The sequence below is a fragment of the Xiphias gladius genome, chromosome 4 (assembly GCF_016859285.1).
Source record: "Xiphias gladius isolate SHS-SW01 ecotype Sanya breed wild chromosome 4, ASM1685928v1, whole genome shotgun sequence".
NCBI classification, from domain to species: domain Eukaryota; kingdom Metazoa; phylum Chordata; class Actinopteri; order Istiophoriformes; family Xiphiidae; genus Xiphias; species Xiphias gladius.
In genome coordinates this window covers 8,553,947-8,573,912 of record NC_053403.1, presented here as the reverse complement: position 1 = coordinate 8,573,912, position 19,966 = coordinate 8,553,947, and the positions used below count along the sequence as shown (strand labels likewise).

At 40.5% G+C, this 19,966-nt stretch overlaps 1 protein-coding gene across 1 annotated transcript in view; it reads right to left on the bottom strand.

Annotated features, from left to right (window-relative positions):
- Positions 1-2,457: 2,457 nt before the first annotated feature.
- Positions 2,458-19,966, bottom strand: part of fut8b (fucosyltransferase 8b (alpha (1,6) fucosyltransferase)) — an 88,643-nt gene continuing 71,134 nt past the window's right edge. Inside the window, exons 6-10 of the mRNA XM_040126225.1 lie at positions 19,307-19,544; positions 11,635-11,881; positions 4,966-5,142; positions 4,645-4,795; positions 2,458-3,319 (exon numbers count right to left, since the gene is read on the bottom strand). Of these exons, the coding sequence (XP_039982159.1) occupies positions 2,981-3,319; positions 4,645-4,795; positions 4,966-5,142; positions 11,635-11,881; positions 19,307-19,544 (1,152 nt within the window). The 3' untranslated portion in view covers positions 2,458-2,980. The remainder of the gene's footprint in view (positions 3,320-4,644; positions 4,796-4,965; positions 5,143-11,634; positions 11,882-19,306; positions 19,545-19,966) is intronic.

The window sequence follows — 19,966 nt, the reverse complement described above, 5'->3', positions numbered from 1 at the left end:
TTAGCATGCTAACATGCTAGATGGTGAACCTAGCAGAGCTGCTGGCGTGGATGCGGTCTTGCTAGTACAGAACCCCCCCTTTTATTATTACTATCTCCCAAATGCAGCTCAGCAGGGAAACAGTTTGGGGAAACACGAAGAAGGAAAGCATGAAACGAGGACTGCGGATTTTGTCCCCCAATCTCCTCTAGTGTAGTCACCTCAGGAGGGGATCTCTTCTTGACCATTATGGAGGGGAGGAAGCAACCGTTTGAGCACTGTTTTTAAGACAGACTTCCAAAAAAGTAAACATATCCTTTAAAACCAAAGCTGTGGCAAAATTTAACCAGTTGTCACACATTTGGAAATGGAAGAGGCACCTCAGATGGGACAGCTTCCCTTTCAGCATACAATATTTAATTTAATTTCATATGTATTTTTTTTTTTTACAATTTTAAAACCTGAATGCTCTCGATCAGAAGTGGGGGCCAAGTAACAGAATAATCAACTGTCTCTCTCTTAAACGTCTGTTACAAACCACAGTGACAGCACCAAGTGTATTTTAATTAAAGTGCCCTCAGTTAGTATGTGCATTTATAAAGCCCACGTGGGACTCTTTCTCAGTAAAAAGAGATGTTCATTGAACTGCTGTATGCTGCATGTGAATTGTGACTGCTTTGTCAATGTGGGCTTAGCTGGGTGTGGATTGTTGTCAGGCAGGGGAAACAAAAGCAATAAAACTACCATTCTCCCTCACACACACACACCAAAAAGCTCATCTTCGCTACCACTGCTTTGGCTTTCCTTATGGGCGTCCAGTGAAGCATGCAGATGAGCGCTGAAATTAAAGAGGGATCTGTAATGAAACTCCCAGAGCCCCCTGAGTAAGAAAGTAACGAGACAGCCCATAAATAAGACACAGAGAATGAGATCATAAACGATCTAGACATGCAGGAAGTAGGAAGTAGGACACCAGACAAGAGCAGGAAGTCTACTGGTGCTTTAATGACGTACCTGCGATGTGGCTCCATGGGGAGAAATGTTTGGTATTTGGGGCAGAAACTTCATGTAGCTGTCACGAGCCATATTTAAATGAAGGATGGTAATGTATCTGTTGAAGGTACTGATCTCAGTCCTCAGTTTGAAATGTAAATCAAAGACAGAGTTAAGAGATTTGCTCCACAATGACTGGAAAATGGATTCATGCTCTTACTGAAAGATTTATACAACAAACTACTGATGCTTTTGAAGGTAGAAGGTAGCTCTAATCCCAGGATGCCAAAAATGATATCAAATTTAGAAGCAGGGTCTTCCTTTTTTATGGAAATATCAAAAGATGAACCTCACGTAATGACTTTAACTCTTCTAAAATAGATGGATACCCTTCAGGAAATGAACTCTTCAAATATTAAAAAAAAAAAAAAAAAAGAGCCTTGATTCTCAGTTTGGAATGTGTGTAATGTATCTGAAGAATTTTCAGCCTGATTGAACGAGTAGGTTTCGCCCATTAAGAGACAGAGGAGAAGATGGGGAACAGAATCAGACCGAACGGAAATATGCCGTGTTGGTTTCTCAAGTTTATTCGATCTGTGGTTATCAAAGACAATGCCCAAGAACATAAGTTATGAAAAAAAGCCTTCATGATGGGGACTCTGAGTTTGATATGACATAGCATTATCGTTTCTAAACATAGGCATATTTTTCCTCATTTCTTTTAAAACAGCAATGTTAAAAGTTAAAAAAAAAAAAAAAACAAACAAACATACAAACAGATGGACAGAAGAGACAGCAGAGATGTCGAGAAGAACATTATCTCAGTGGAGTGCTTCTTTTTGGTGAGCCTCGGGACGGCTCCTGTGTCTGTGTGAGTGCGTGCACCATGAGTTCACCGTACTCCACATAATCTTACCATTGTTCACTAGAGGTCACCAGCGCAGTGACTGGAGATCACTATTGTTCCAATCGCTGGGGGCTGAGGACAGTTCCCCACCGGCACCTCCAGTCTCCCGCTGGCCGCGCGGACACTATTCAGTCGGGAGGGAAGCCAGAAATAAAAACACGTACTGCTCACCGAGAACCAGGCACCACGTCGTGACGTGGCCCCTTAGACTTAAACAGCACACACAGGCATACTTGATCTCACACGCACCCACCCTCTCACACACGCTGTACAGTATACAATGCATAAGCCCCATACACACAAAAATTAAGACCGTTAAAAACACTCGATAAAAGCACAACATGGTATCATAAAATTAATTGCACATGTAGAGACAAGATGGCGGAAGCAAAGTAAGTGGAGCAGGAGGAGGGCGGAGGGGCAGCGGTGAGCATGGCGATAAGAGGATACAGTACATTCAGTAAACAAAAAAAAAAAAAAAAGGAGAAAAAGAAAAAAGGCAAGATTGGAATCAAAACCAGTGAAAAGAATTAAATAAAAATCAAAACACTTTTTTCCAGTTTGTCTTTTTTTTTTTTTTTTTAAGTCATTGATTCGAAGCTCACTCAGGGGTGTGCCGGTCTTACAGTAGTCCCAGTCTTGTCTCGAGAGAGTGAGCTCGGTCATTTGTGTAGATTTTAACTGTTTTCTTGCTTTATTTAAAATCAATGTTCACGTCTACATCTCTACAGACCCGACGTCAGAGCGTCAGGCGGGGGAGTAGTGGTAGGGTGCAAGTCTTCCATGACCTGACATATGCACAGGCATTTACACAAGTGCACTCTCACACGCGCGCACGCACGCACACACACACACACACACACACACACACACACACACACACACACACACACACACACACACACGCTGTCACGCATAAACACACAGAGTGCATTCTCATTCCTATCACCCCTGGGTACAGGCTTTATCTTTTTCTTCTCAGCTTAGCGCACTAAGTATGTCTCTGTCTTCTGTACAAAAGCAGCCTCCTTCCCTGGAATCGGAGTCTACGATTTTCTCCTCACTCCTTCTCTTCCTTTATTTTTTTTTTCATTTCTTATTTTACTTCTTTTGAGAGTTGAGTAGTTTGTCTGCCTCGGGGTATGTCGGGTACTTCACAGTCTCGATTTTCTCTTTGACCTTGTAGGAAGGGTAGAGGCCAGTGCGGCCCAGTTTGCGGTTGATGCCTTTGGAGTATCCATCCCAGTGGTTGCCGGCCACGCCGATCACGTCGCCGGGCTCCAGGGGAATGTCCTCGCTATTGCGCGGCTGGTGGGGGTAGATGGCGATCTGGTTGTGGGCATTTTGTCCTCCAAAGTAGTAGATATCATCCAGGGAGTAGAAGAAGGAGGAAGCGTCTGGATGCAGTGTCTGCATAATCTCATAGGCCACACGGCAGACCTGAGACGGAAAAAGAAGCAGGGATTAATTTTATTTTATAGATCTATAAATGCAGAAGAATTTGTCTTGATGACAATGCTGTAGAGGTATGCGAACACTGGTAGAGGGACAAAAGGACTTTCCCTGTGCGGCATATACATTTCATTTTAGTCCTGGTAAAAGAGGGATAAAATGTGCTAAGCGACTCATTCCAGTCAGATCCTTGAAGTGCACTAATAGGCCAAGAGTGTGAATAGGAATTATGTGGCTAACACATTATTTTTTAGGGTTGGCAGGAATCCCATCCACTCAGCGTTATAACTTGTTATAAAACAGCACTTCAGAGGCTGAGATGATTAGAATATTAGATGACAAATGCCATTGTAATGTCAAAGCTGTAATAAATGGGCTGATTGTTTCTACGGTTTGGAGAATGTGAGTAAAAATGGTGTTGACATTTGATGTTGTTGACAATCACATGCTTGTGATTATCAGAGTAGTGTTGGCGTGCCTAGTGACAAACTGGAAACATCCATTGATAATTGTCTTTCCTGCAGCTCTAACAGGCCATTTTAATGCAAAACCTTTGACCTTATTTTCTTTTCTAGGGCCCTGTTTACAATTTATAATCAAGGCAATTTTCTTCATAAACTGTAATATAGTACATAAACTTAATAAACTGTAATGTAGTTCTTTTACTTATTATTTTTAAATTCAACGACAATAAACAAAGATTTTGAGGTTGAAAGTAAATTTTTTTTAAATCTTGGAAATATAGTTTGACAAAAAAGTTCTAATTTAAGCCTAAAGTCAATTTAATGGATTTTTTCCAGAGCTTTCAGCCACATCTGGTGGCCTTCATCAGCAGATGGACTTCATGTTAATGATTAAATTGTTATCACATCACCGAAGCGTGGAAGTTTGGTCATATGACAACAGGTGGTGGCACTTCGGTCATGTGATAACAACTGAACCATCTCCATGACAACTGAGCAAAACCCATCCACCGATGAAGACCATGAGATTTGGTTAAAAGTTCCAGAAAATTTCCAGTAAGTGGGCCTTATGTATTTGTACTTGCAGACCAATGGAAATCTAGTTGACTGTACTGCATATGCCCCCTACTGAAGGAAGAACTGTTTTTTTAAATAAATATTAGAAAGTGTTCATTTTATTCCACTTACACGCTTTCTTGTCTCCAAGCAAGCGCACATCAAAATTTCAGTCAGCTCTCCATATTGGCTTGGACTGCTTTCATCTCAACATCAAACTCATCTCAACCTTCAGTTTCATGCAAAAACACATCAACATATCATTTTATGTTGTCTTTAAAATCCGGGACTGACCTGTGAGGAGAAAGTGCAGACCAGGAAGTCGGTCTGGGAAAGGAAGTGGATGTCCAGGATCACTCCTCTCAGTGAGTTCTCAGTGTAGCGGTTGTGAAGGCCTGCCGACCAAGAGATGGAGTTATCGCTGATGAACTCGTAGTCTGGATACCTGGAAGGGACAATAAGGCAGGAGGACAAAGTCAGATGAAGTCACAATAGACGTGAGCAGGTAAAAATGAAAATGGTTAGATGCCAGCACGTATGGACAAAAACATATTCAGACAAACTGACAATGGACGTAAACACACATAAGACACACACACACTCCTGGACACTGACTTGGTCTTAGCTTCCTGAAGCAGGGAGGGGTCGTCGGTGGCCAGGTAAACTCGTTTCTTGTCGACTGTGACACGTCGGGCCAGATGTTGGTACTGCTCCTCCACATGCAGCATGTACTCCTCTATGGGGTGGAAGGCTGCCTCTGTCCCCACTTTATCTGTCCTCCTCACATGAACTCTGCAGACACACAAACAGGGACCCAGACGGGATTACAAACCAGTATTGTACCTAACAACAACTGTTGTTAGACTGCACAATTCTAATAGTGAAACTCACTACTGTATGATATGATGCACTAGTGCGCTTAGTGTGTTTGGATGGTGGAAAGAAGAACAGTTCTCAATTTCAAGATAAAGAAAATGTATCAGGGCTCTTATAGGTATTTTTCAAAATTTGCTGGCATTAAATAAACCAAACTATTAACTGATTAATTGAGAAAACAATCTCTAGATTAATTAACTGATTAATGTAATTATTAAAGATTGAATAATTGCTGGTTGCCACCCTAAAATTTCATCCATTCCAATTTGACAGCCTAAGTGCTAAACTTTTGGACAATTTGTTACCATTTAGGCACCAAAAAATGCTGGCCTCATATTATAATTTGGTTAAAGTACAGTTAAAACTGTTAAATTAATGAAGACTTCCAGTTAACATTTTTCCATCCTGATGGAAAAAAGCTTTACACTTGTTCAATCAGCTATCTTCTGTTTTGAACCATAAAGCAATGTTTGTTTGTGTTATAAAGCAAAACAGCTTAAGTTCCACCGATGAACTTTTAGGTATAGGATGCTAGGCTTCAAGCTAAGCCTATATGCTACTCTAAGCCCATGTTAAGAGTGCTATCAAGTCAAAAATGTTGCTTTTCTGCACCGTCCAACGAATTTCTGTGTTGAGACACTTTCAGGAAATATAAGCTACACAAAGACTAATGGGTCAAAATATCAAACTTGCTCTCAGACAAACAGGATTCGCTGATGCTTGCCCTACAGTCACCTGTACAACATGAGGACACATTTTGTAGGATGTCACAAAGCATTACATTAGAAAATAGATGATTTACAAGTTAATCACACTTGACGGAAACAAGGTGAGGAAGATCATTGACCGATGATAAATTAATAACAACACTGAGGGCCTTCTGTGAAAAAACCTACATTGGTGAAGTTAAAAAGGATCGACAAGGATGTTTTTTTATTCTTACTGACAAAACATAGTTGGAACGCTGCACTGTTTTGACAATAACCACAAATTCATGTTTTGTAACACTTGTAATTGTTTTTCTTCCAAAGTAAAATCATCAAAAGAAACAGAACTTGAGCCTGGATGAAATATTTGGGGAATCCATTGTCCATATGAACACGCACACAAAAAATAAACAAATAAAATAAAAAACTATGGGACAAAAGACAGAAAAAACAGGACATTTAAGAAATGTGGCGTGGCAGAAAGAGGGAAAGAAAGAGAAATAACCAACATAACTGTATTTTTTCCCCAGTGTCCTTGTCATTGCTTCCAGTAAGCAAGGACAAAGAAAGTGCTGTGGCCAGTGTAAGTATGAGAAGAAGAGCACAGCTTGAAAACAGTACAAAGGATGGTGAGATCAGAAACATTTCCTCTTCTGAAACAGTAGCACTGCTCAAACTGAAGGACGCTGAAACACAATTTTATTCCATCCAGAGATATTCAATTACAAAGCTAACCAGCCACATCTGCATTGTGATCTTCTGGCCTCGAGGAGCACATTAAATTTCAAAATCTAATTGTTAAAAAAGGAATTTTTCCGCCCGAGTGAACGTGCACTTGTACACTCCTCCCCTTGCTCCGTGTTCATATTGTTCCATCTACAACCAGCTGTCTACTGCTGACCAAGGAGCAGCTCCGCTGGAATATCCAGGGTTAGGAGCTGTTTTAGAGGCACCTGGGTTGCTTTAGGGATTGTAAGAGCTTCTCTATCCTTAAGGCTGCCTATAACTCTTTTGTGAGAGGTAGAAGTGGAAAAAGTAAAAAGGAAAGAGTCAAAGGTTGAGAGAAGGGGAATAAACAAGCTGTACCTAATTTCTACCACTGGCCAGACATCAATCAGTGACTGCTGGGGAGGCTCTCCAGAGAAATAGACCTTTTATTTACGTGGCAAATAAAACCCAACGGAGGACAGTGAGAACAGGACGGTGAGCGGGTGGCGGGGGTGTTGGAGTCTTTCATTCAGTCCCTGTCTCTCTGATCGGACAGAGGTCTTGAGCCCAGGCTTTTCCATCCTTTGTCAGGGTCCTCCTCTCCTGCTTCTTCGCTCCTTTCATGTCTGCTGGTTTTTTGTTCCTGTGAACCCTCTTTGTCTTGTCCCTTTTTCTCTCTCTGTCAGTGCAGAAGAGGCCATGCTGTGGCATTGCTCAGCTCTTAGCAAACTCCTCCCTCCCTCCCTCCCTCCCTCAGCCCCCAACCCAGCACTCTCCCACACTACTGCCACAATACGATTAATTTTTCTCCGTTCATACAGCACTGGCAAGGCAGGGCAAATTCATGGTAGGCGTAAAAGCATACATTAGAGACATGAAATACACCCACACTGGACACAGCAAGCGCTGATTCTGGCAGACTGTGACAATAGCATATAGACTGAATAAATTATTTGTTTGACGGTGACCTCAGTGCTCTAGCTGCCTGTCAGCCCTAGACTACTTGGCTCTGAACGGTAGCTGCCATTTGAATTTGAATCTTTAGAAAACAGCTCATACTTGTATTCATATATACATGCTGTAGGGTCACTGCTTATGCAAAATCTACCTTGACATCAAAACATCTCAAGGTAGATGTTGAGATTTACCTTTACTGTTCATAACTAGTAGAGATATAAAACCATATGCTTCATTTTTTTTGCAAAATAATAGATGACAAACTCAAACTTGTTCTCCAGCTGTGGGATACCATGTTGAATCAAATTTAGTGTAAGTAGAGATCTGTACATATATTTTACTTTTACTTACTACAATATTTTACTTTAAAAAAAGGATCACATGATGATGTGTATGTGAAAGGGGTCACTTGTAGGGATGAAGAATCATCATTGACTCTACGATTCCTCTCAGCTGGAGCGTTTTAGAATCTCTCTTCTACACTGTTGTGCTTTTATGGTGTTGTTCACCTGTTTTCGCCAAAAAGGCTCCAAAATCCCGCATTGATAAAATATTGCGCTTACACTCATCAAGTGGCGAGAAACTCAACTCAAAATGAATGCTTTTGTAACTCCATATCTGCCTAATATGTAATCTGTAAACTGCTTGCTAACCGGTTTGCCCAATCGAGTTAAAAGGTGAGAATATGTCAATGTTTACAGCTTGTTTTTGCTGCCTCACGGAGGCCAAAATAACCAGTTTGTCCGAGCTTACTTTTTCAGAACAATACAAGTGATGCATACGTTTATTACTAAGATGCCCCATTCACGAAAAACCCTCATTCTTTACTGATTCTGATCAAACAGTAACTGGATTTTCTTTTGTAGAGTAGCTCAGTTTTCAGCTCTACGTTTTCCATGTTTCCTGCTGAAATACTATGGCATCTACTGTGATTTATTGTAAAACAGGCCCTCTTGCAATGAGCAGAAATCAGAAAATCTTATCATGAGTAAGAAATGGTGAGAAGATGCAAATTCCACCCACATTATTATATTACTGATTCTTTAAAAGGTATTTTACCTGTTTCAGACTGAGAGATTCTATAACTTTTAAAAATAGTATATTGTAAACCCTAATCACATAGATATTATAATACAGTGAATTCACCTCTTGGTAACTGCATTGCCATGGTGATAATGCTGCTGTAGTATCAGCAGAAGAAGAAGAAGAAGAAGTAGCAGCCCTACTTTCTTTTTCCCTCCGACTGTCTTTGCTACCATCAGGCAGCATTAAATGGAGGCAGGATGGAGCTGCGCTGATAGTTGCTTTCAGTCGATGGCTTCAAGCCTTCTTGCAGCTCGCGTCCTAAGGGAGCCGCAGCCAGAGAGTGGTGGTGGTGACTGAGGCGTGTGGGGGTCGGCTGGCGGTTGTTGTGTGCTCTGGGGACAAGCTTCCTTTCTGTCCCACTTCGCACTCTCTCCATCAACCCCTGCATCTCCCAGCACCGCCGCCTTCTCGCCATTTTCTTGAACTGACGCTATGGATCTCTTTCAGTGCCACTTTTGCTCAGCCCCCCCCCCCCCCAAAAAAAACCCTCTTCTCCATACACACACATATGCTACATTCCCCCACAGTGCTGATAGAAGCGCACAGGCATTTGGTTGGAAAACATCAGTGCAGAGTGAAGTGGATGTATCAAGAGCTGAGGAGGAAAGGGAAAAAGAGGGGATGAAAACTTTGTTCTACCCAGCACTTCATTTCAATAACCCTTTCCCGAGTGATATGAAGGGAGAAACGGGTTGGATATACTGTATGCGTGGGTGTGGAGGGGAGTTGGAGTGGAAAACACAAAGAACAGTAATAGATGTGTGAAAACTATGAGAGCAAGAAAACTGTGGATATGGACTTGTGCCCGAGGAACTTCAGGGGGAAGTAAGTGTTAAATATAAGAATAAAATCGTCGAGCAGTATGAACAAATGTAGACGAAGGAAGAATCACAAATGAGAGGATGTGAGAGGACGGGGAGACTGGAAAAAGTTGGGATGAGTCAGGAAAAAAAAGGAGAATAAAAAGGGGGAGGAGAGACAAAGAGGGCTGGGAGAAAGAGACAACAGCTGCTCAGGAGATGAAAGGAAGAGAGGTAAAAACCAAAGAGAAGGGCATCTGAGAAAAGGGAGAGAGACAAAGAAAGAGAGAGAGCATAACAAGAGGGAGTGAGAACTAAGTTTTAAGAAATTTTAGACAATCTCAGCAAATCACCTTAAAGTCATTTCACATACTTTCCATTGCCATCATTGCACTGCACTGCCCTAATATGGTAAATCCCCTCCCATCTGTGAGACCAAATAGGTTAAAACAACTGCAGAGAATTATTTGCAAAGCCTTATTTGATCCAGGTTTGAAGTGCTGCTCAAAGATGGCAGGAATTATTTATGAGTCAAAAGAAGGCTGGCCGACAGCACATGAATGTTCGTTGACTGAGCACCTGACAGGGACACAGAGAAAAGTAAAAGAGTAAATAAACAGCTAAACGTGTCCAACCTATTTCTTGGAAGCTGCTATAAAAAGTGGCTTACAGTAGTGTGACTGCATGCATTTCCACAAGGAGTGTCATCTTCATCTGCACTTTGTGTTTAGTGCCAATTCGCAAATGTTAGCATGCTGACACACTAAAGTAGGATGGTGATCGTGGTAAATATTATTCCTGCGCAACATCAGCATGTTAGCATTGACACTGTGAGCAACGTTAGCATTGAGCTAAAAGCACCGCAATGTCTCAGCACAGCCTCACAGAGCTGTAGACTACCTGTCCTGTTCTTATGGAAAACAAATGATGCGAAAACACCAAAACCGATGACGTGTTAGTCTGTGTCTCAGTACAGTACTTTCAACTTTCTCCCCTGTCTGTGGCACTCAGCCCCAAGCCTGTTTGTCCCCACTGAAGATGTGAATCTTTTGAAAACACGTTCTAAAATTGTTCCATTAAAAAAAAAGTGTTTAGTTGATATTAGCGTATTTAGACTATTGTTGATGCAGAGTGTTTATGGTACCTGCATGGCATATTTGAAGTAAACTCAAAATAAACCACAGTGCCCATGTTCCCTGTAATGAAGGAATATATCACCCAGTGCAACAGTGTGGCTCATTGATGTTTTCTTTTTTATAGCTTTTGGACAACAATGGACGTCTATGGCATGGAGGAAAGAGCTGTATCAGGCTTTGGCTACACACACAGTAATTCTTAGTAGGATAAATTCATTGTTGTTCTTCGTCTTTTCATGGGATTTGTAGACAATACGAAAACTGTTGAGTAAAGACATCCTTATCCTTTAATTGACAAAGACGATTGAAGATAAAAGAAAAGCTGCCATGCGATTAATTTTGAATGTTAAAATAAATGTGTAGTAAGCTTCTCTTTCCTTGTCTGTTTTGGATTTACTTGTTTTAAAACCAGTCAGTGATGCTTTTAGTATGTGGCTATATAAATGCTTTATAAAAAAGAAAAATATATCAGATATGTATTTGTTATCAATGGATCCCTAGTATTACATCGCTTGGATTGAACTAAAAACTAATGCACCTCACGGGCACATTCATTTAAAAAACAAGGCAGAATCAGATGTATCATGCCAACGCTATTAGGAAAACAAACTATGATGAAGTTTCTTTAAACAAGTTGATTAGCATGAATATAAGCTGTATGAATGTAAAGCAGTGAATTAATGAAAAGGAAAATGCCTCCCAAGCATAAACAAAGGTAGAAAATTAACCAAACAAAACGCTATCATCAAATTAAGTTACTTTTCATACTATTGTATTAACCTCATATTAACCTCACCCAAAGCTGTGTTTGTATTACACTACAGCCCTTACGGCTATGTCTTTGTTTTCTTCTTCCTATGCCTTCTATTTGTTTTGATTGTGAAGCACTTTGTAAACTTTAATGTAGAGAAATGCTATAGAAACAAGGCCATTATTACTGAAGTGTTTATAACCGAAGAAAAAGGAGAAGACAAGACCAACAAACACTGAAATGTGATAGCTGCGTGTTCTTACCCGATGATGGGATGTTTGAAGCCCAGCTTGGCGGTGGTCTGCTGGATCTCCTTCTCCAGCCATGCCTGAGGGCGCACCAGGTACTTGACAAACTGGGACACCCACCATACAGAGGGGTCACCATGCAGACGCTGCAGGCGTGGGGCCAGATCCTCAGGGATCGCAAGGGGCAGGTAGGGGGGGCGAGGGTGGAGACTGTCCACTATGGGCAACTCCACAACCTGGACGTCTTTATCATGGGCCTCTCCTAGATGACCAAAAGAAGAGCAGGTACAGAATGAGACACTCAAGATTTAACATTTCATCAACATGTTTGACAGCAGAACTCGAGTTTAGGGCGGTAACTAATGATTGTGTTCGTATTCAATTCAATTCAATTTTCAATTCAATTTTATTTATATAGCGCCAAATCATAACAGAGGTTATGTCAGGGCACTTTTCATGTAGAGCAGGTCTAGACCGTACTCCTCAAAGTTTTATTTACAGAGACCCAACATTCCCACATGAGCAAGCACTTGGCAACAGCGGCAAAAACTCCCTTTTAACAGGTAGAAACCTTAAACAGAACCCGGCAAATCATTAATGCAGACATCACTCACTCACTCAATCACTCAATCAATCACTCACAGACATTTGCGTTTATAGGGCTGGCCCCGCTGTTGTGGTCCAGCTAAAAACCCAAAAATATTTCATTTACAGTGATATAGAACAGAGAAAAGCCACAATTGCTCACATTTGTGATGCTGAACCCAGCAAATGTTGGAATGTTGGGCATTTTTTGTTCATTAACGACTTAACTGATTAATGGATTATCAAAATTGTTGGTGACTTATTTTTTGCAGATTGACTAAATGTTTCAGCACTACTCAATTTAGAAACAAGTAGGGGGCACCAGGGTGGCACAGTGGTTAAAGAAAATATTTTTTTAATTTTATTTTTTTCTTTTTTTGTCCTGGTTAAAAGGGACTTGATGAGGATTTAAGGATGACTTGAATTGAATGGCCTAGGTTCAAACCTTGTTTCAGTAACAGGTTTATTAGGCAATTTACCATTTCAGGTAAGAAAAACCTGCAACTATTATTCTTTTTTTTTAATTCTAAGAACAGTATACAGAAGTTGGAGACATCAGCATTGTTTCACCCAACTTCAGGTCTAAAGGGAAGCTTAATCAATCAAATGACATAACTGACATATCTGTATGTGTACTGAGCCTGTGTCTTTTTTGCTGTGACATTATAAATACTACCACATTAATGTCAAAAATCAAAACATGTGATGCAGTGTGATATTTCAGTGTTATTCCCCAGCCCTATTATATTCTTTCCTGTTCTGTTCCAGTATAAATCCAAATCCCCCCCTCCGCAGAGAATCCAGCTTTTGTGATTGACAGCTGCTCTTTGCTTGTCCTTGCTTAAAGGCCAAGGTAAGCTCCTTTCAATCAAGGTTGTATAGGGCCAGGGGCTGAGGCAGGGACCTTGATTGGAGAGGGCTGGGGTGGGGCTGGTGGTGGTCTGGCACTGGCCCTCCTGCTTGGCAGAAGCCCTGGGCAGAGGGTTGAGCAGGGCTGAATATGAAGGTCACTTCTCTGGGTAACAAAAGCCCCCATGTATGCCAGACCTCCCAACACATCAAGGCCAACTAACTGTGCACAAAGCCATGTGCATGTGCACGTGCATGAGGCACACCTGCATGTGTGAACAAAGGTGGAAAACATACAAGCATGCAAACACACGCGTACCCATCCACATGCACCCACAAAAAAAAAGGTAAATGGAATTACATACACACACATGAACATGCACATGTACAGGGTCTTGTGAACAGTAGAAAAAAGTGGTCCAGCAGTGGGGATCCAAATAAAATAACAATAAAAAGAAATGTGCATTCACACATGCAAACATACAGACATAGACACAAAGAACCCCAGCTAATCTCATCTCACCAGAAGGGATATTCCTGGCAGACACAACCTTCACTCTCTTTCAGACTTAAAACCCAAGGAGTTTTTTTTTTTTTTTTTGTCTGTGTGTAAACCCCTGATTTACGTAAAAGTAAGTTTGAGGCCCGTGTTACTGCTGCAAACACAGCCTCCACAACACACTCCCAAATAAATGGCATAATGAGTCATTAAAAATGGCCTTTCACAGAAAGGGTACATTGAAAAAAACAAGTCAAAAACAAGGACAGAAACAGAGGCTTCAATCTGTGTGTGTGTGTATACTTGAACATGAACTGAATATAAATTGGTATAAGCATTAAATATTGAACAGAAAAAATATTCACAGGCCTGTCTGTGCTTATATAACAGTGCTGGCGTGATTCACATAAGGGGGAATGGGCATATTCGGAGGCCTTCACTTCTTGGCACAAATGTACAGATACGCAGTATGTCTTCCTCCCACCATTACTTAATTAGATCACAAAGCTCTTCTAAACTTCAACTCAACTCCAGAGCCTCTGCATATATTTTCTGTATGCACCATTACTTAAAGCACACTGACACAGAATTCCTATATTATAAATTAAACCCATGATGTATACTGAGCCGAATACATTTTTCAGCTTAATATTGCTATGAAACTGGAGAACCAAGAATGACACCATCCAGACAAGAAACACAGAGCCTCTCCATTCATAATACATTCGAGAATGAGTTTATGAACTTAGAGAAATCCTGTTCCAGTTTTTTACATGGCAGAGAACATTATGTTTCTCTTGCTGCTCTCAGACTCACTCATAAGGCAGTAATATCTCTACAGAGAACCTCAAAGGAATACACTCTCTTTGGCAAATTAGCTCTTTGATCAACGAACCATTGTTCCACAAGAAGACTGGTTTCCCCCTGTGTGTGTTCAGAATTTTGTCTTTTACGAGGCCTGTGAGATGGTGCTGAGTTCTCTCATGCTGTCCACTGAATATAAAAGTTGTAGTAAAAGAGCAACATGCACCCGTGGGCTAAATAAACAGTAGGGCTGGGTATCAAAACTCATTACTGTCTTTTAGTGCTGACAAAATGTGTCCATAGCACTGAATATCAAGAACTGTCAAGCACGAAAAAATGGCATTAAACGTCTGTTCAGATTTGTATTCCTGGTTCATAATTATAATCAAAATGTTGCCAATTTTAAATTTTGTGATTTTTCAGGCTTTGATGTTTTAGTTTTGGTACAGCTGCTTGTTTGTAGGCATTTGCTTTCAACATTTGAGAACTTTTGGCTTCTTTTGGTAAATAAAAAATGGTTTTGCAGGAAAAAAAAGTTTATATTTCTCATTATAAGGCATCGAAAAAAGTTTTGTCCTTGTGTCAGAACCAAAACTTATATTGGCACTAGTATAAAAAAAAAATTAATAAGATATCCAGGCACAGAGGAGAACCAGGGTAAGAACAATCTCTACAAACATTCTCATTATATAATCATTCAGATTTGCAAACATATCCTAATTGAAAGCAGTATTTTAGATTCATGAAAGTTTGCTTGCATTAAGACATTTAACAGTTAAGAACTTTGTAGAAAAACATGCTCATATTTTCAAAGTCAGGTATCAAAAAAAGTGTCTTTTGGTGTCAGAACCAATCTGCATATGCATATTGTTCGGCACTATTATCCGGTACCAAGACAAAGACAAATTGGGTCACCTCTATCAACATTATCATTACATAATCTAATGAAACTGTTTAACAGTTCTGGTCTCAGAACAAAAAATGTGAATTGGGTGTTGTATCAGCACTAGTATCAAAAAAAAATTGTACAGTATCCAAACCTAAAAGACAGACAGGCCACAGGATGAGGCCAACTTTGATCAATTTCTATTCTATATCTATGTACTGATAATTTATAAAATATGTATTTTTCTTTCCAGTAACATCAACATATAACTTTTTTCTAAGACACGAAGAAAATCATAGAGGGGTACCCTGTATGTTATGATTACCTTAAATGTGGATTTTCTTGTAATGTTTTGTATTTTCAATTTCCCATTTGCAGAAGGAAAATTTACAGGTCCCATAAGGACTTTATCGCTATCTTTGATTTCCCTCCGAAGCTATGTTTTCCTGACAGAAATACCCTGTCACAGAAGCATACACCAAGCATCCTCTCTCTGTCTATAAACTTCTCACATCCCAGGGGAACCACTTACAAGAAAGTGGGCTAACCATGTAACGATATAAGGTGGAAGCTGGTAGGGCTGCTCAATAAATTACCAACAAAGTCAATTTCCCACATTAACAAAAAGTCAGGAAAACAATACAAATAATTGCTCAGTATAGAACACCCAAAGCAGTGTGCACATTTCTGTGTGAGGGAAACCACAAATTTTTGGTTGCATAACGGTGTCCTGAAGGTGCAAATGTCCCTGCCATCCAGGCACTATGCAGACCATTCATCATCTGAAGTCATCTGCATGGTAGGTAACAAACACTGGTTAACCATAAAATAAAAGGCCAAAATAAGATTTGCATTTTTGGGGCTTGCGTTGGCACCATTATAATATTTCAAGAGATCAGTATTCACTGCTTTCAAACACTGTAATTCTACTGGCATGGGAAAACATTCCACTTAATTAGTGAGATATTCAATGTATATCTTCTTATTAATCGAAGGCTTCAGTATCACTTTGTGGTCTAGTACCCCAAGAAATGTTCTTACCTGCACTGTTAACAGAACAGGCATGGCTAAAGGCGTAGCCAAGTACCCAACAGGATTACATTATCTATGCCTAGCTAGTTAGCTGGCTTGGTCAACAGTAAGTACTGCCTCGCCAAATTGTAGGACTCTATAAGGACAAAAATTCAGAATTGTAAAAGGCCTGAGGAGTGAAATTGTGTATTTAATGAGTTGGCTGTTGGTTACAAGCAGCCAGATGGTATTATACGGATCTATAGGAGGCTGTTTGTAAGACACCGGAGGAAGACATTAGATAGTGGAAAAGGACACATGAAAGGCAGGAGAATAAGGGAAGGAAGGCGCTGGGAGAGCAGGAGATACGAAGGGAGAGCCCAGGAGAGCACAAGTCAAATAAAGCAATAGGAGAAAAATCAGTGATGAGAACAAGAAAGCCATGAGAAAGAGAGTGATAGAAAGGGAAAGAGAGAGAGAGAGGGCAGGCACAGTCTCACAGAAAACCCCCCAAATCATCGTTGATCTCCATTTACAAATGCTTTGGTTTTGTCAGCTTAGCGGAAGCAAACACACTTATACTGTGGGATGATCCATTAATCAAAATGAAATCACAATTTCAATTTATACCTCTATGCAAACTCATTCATAAATGATTCTGCTACCCTTGCATTAGTAAGGAGATCAATTTCCTCCAAACAAGCACATAGATCTTTGGTCTAATGTACTCTGGTACTAGATATAAATGTGAACCACCTTATGCTTGAACGTGGTGTTCATTATGGACAGTCCATGATTAGTGCAGACTTGTAATAATAACACACATAAATAACAAGACTAAGAGTCTTCAGCCATGCTAGTGAATCTATGAGAATCTACTTAGGCAAAGTGATGCTTTGAGCTAACTGCTAACATGCTGATGTTGAACAGGTATAATGTTTACCATGCACAATGGAAATGCAGGTATTTGTTCATAAACTTCATAAACAGTAGATGAAATTTTAAGTGATACCCAAAGTTATCACAATTCAGCCTAAGGAGGACATGAATGTCTGTACCAAATTTAATGGCAATCTTTCCAATAGTTCTTGAGAAATCTAACTCAAAACCACAAATGTAAATCTCATTGTGGTGCTAGAATAAAATTCATAAGATAACCGAAGTATTTAGGAAACATTGTCTGGGAATCATAAATATATGTATCAAGTTTTGTGCTAATCCATCCAGTAGAGATATTTCATAAGATAGGTGAAAATTCTGACCTGCCGGTGGTGCAATATGAAAAATCATATAATAACCAAAGTCAGCAGGGTTCATCCTCAGGGAACCATGGATGTCTATAGAAAAATCCATGTCAGGCAGTCTAATAGTTTTTGAGATATTTTAGTTTAAAGTGTTGGACTGATCAACTGACTCATTGACCATCAGACCAACATTGCCATCCCTAGAGCCATGTCAAGAGCATGACCAATTATAATTACAATTCTAGTTCAAATCAGGCCATGCCTCCCAGTCACCTTCCTCCAGGATTTTCCCTCATTACCCCTGGAAGTTTTGAAAAATCCCAAGCAGAACTATTAGGTCCCCAGGCAGCAACCTCTCCAGGAGGACACTCCAAAACAGACTCTCCAACAGGGCTCTGCGGGTTGGCCAGTAGGCACAGAAAACTGGTAGAGCCTTTCTTTCCACAACTCAGTCACACAGAAGTAATCCTATTGTTCTCCCAGACCTCTTGGTTCCCAGTTATTTCTAATTTTTACCTCTGCCCCTGTTGCACTTGCTATGGCTCCTTTCCCATTCAAAAGGCGAAATTTCACATCCCACGAGCCTGTTTTCCCAATAGTCAATGCATCCTGCAGATAACCTTGACAGGAGCCCGCACACTTGACAGCAGACCCAAGATCTTTTCAGGGTGGGCCTGACCAGGCCCCATGGGTACAAGCTCAGCTACCGGGTGCCTGCCAGCAAACTGCTCTCCCAGGCCTGGCTCAACTAGAGGGCACTCCTTTGAGGCCTCCACTTACACAAGTTTTCACACACACTTTCACAATAATCTCATATAGAGTCATTTGTTTATGAGGTACATCTAGCTAAAACGAATGCAGTCCAACAGTCCTGCAGTAAATCCTACTTTCATGACGGTTATAATGTTCAGTTTTAATTGAACCTTTTTCAGGGATGTGTTGATTGAACTGTATGATCGTTTTTGAGGCTGTTGTTTGTGGTGCTTTTGAACTGTAATGTGTTGTAAAGACAGGTGCTTCTGCTATTTAGCCTACCCTAACTGATATAAATGGGTTGGATAAAATAATATAAACACACAAAAAAAGGTATTTAATCCTGAATACTAAATACTGTCTATTTGATTGATTGACTGTCTGCAAAATTGATATGTTGCACTTGCTTCAAGTTTCAGAGGTTTGTTCAAGTAGATTCTCACTTACAAGAGTTAAGAAAGGCACAATTTTTGACAAGGAAATGTTTACATCACAATGTTGAAATGTTTACAAGAGAAAATATAAGATGCTCTATTCACTTTGTGCCACAACCTGGGCCAGAAACAGAGAAAAATGTGTAGTCCTCCTCAGGTAAGACTCTATACATTTGCTATAATCAATTCAGGAAATCATGAAACAAAACTGTGCAAGGAGCCTGGGTTAACAAATAGCCGACAACACTTATGCAAAATGTATTACCAACAATCTCGAGTAGAAACTTACTGTAGAGGAGGAGGAGTGGGGTTGTTTACTGAAATCCAGTCACAGTAAGCAATGAAACCTTTGAGCATAAACCTGCTACTGCTACATTTGCTGCCAAGGGGCTTTAATAGAAATTGCATAGCCCTGCCCTGCCAGGGAATTCACACTTTGTTTTCACTGTAGCAGCACAAAAGAGAGGTCTGGCCGACCCTATTTTTTATCTTGGATAGTCCAAAAAACGAGAGTTATTTGATTATTAAGCAAGCAATCCCAACTGTCACACACAGCTCTAAGGCTATGACTGTGTGTAGTTCACAATGTAGCTGGTATGTGTGTGCGGGTGTGTGCACCTACCTGACCAGTGTCCAGTGGTGGCCCCAGAGCGGTCAGTGCAGGTGTTACTGACGGGCAAGAAGACAGTTTCCCAGCCGCCAGGGGCGTAGCGCCAGTTGTGTGACTCCAGGATGAGTGTGCGCTGGGTGCCATAAGCAATCATGAAGCAGTAGACGACATGGTGGAGCTGGCAGCCATAACCACAGCCCTTATTGATGTTACACACCAGCTTTCTCGCCTTACTGCAGTCCGGGGGGTTCTGGGGGGGCGGGGAGAGAATGTTTCAACATTTTTTTTATTGCCTGACCTTCGTCTTGTATCTCTCAAAGCCCTGTGCTACGACTTGTAATAACACAAATGGTTAATATTGTTTTCTTTGTTCCCTTTGCCTATCTGTCTCATACTCCCCTCTACTCTAATTTTATGTTACCTTCTCAGTCTTCTTCTCTGTTTCTCTCTCTAGGTGCCAGGTTCTTTTTCTCTACTTCTCCCTCCCATGACACCCTTGCAAATTCCTCTTTTACCATCTTTTAAAAACTGGTTCTGGAAAACTGGTGATATTCTATATCTTTATGTTTTATATTAAAAAGCATTTTCTGTGAAGTCAAAACCTGATATAAATTTTTTTTTGCCATTGTTGTCCACACACTATTAAAAACACATAAATGAGCCTCTGGGTGA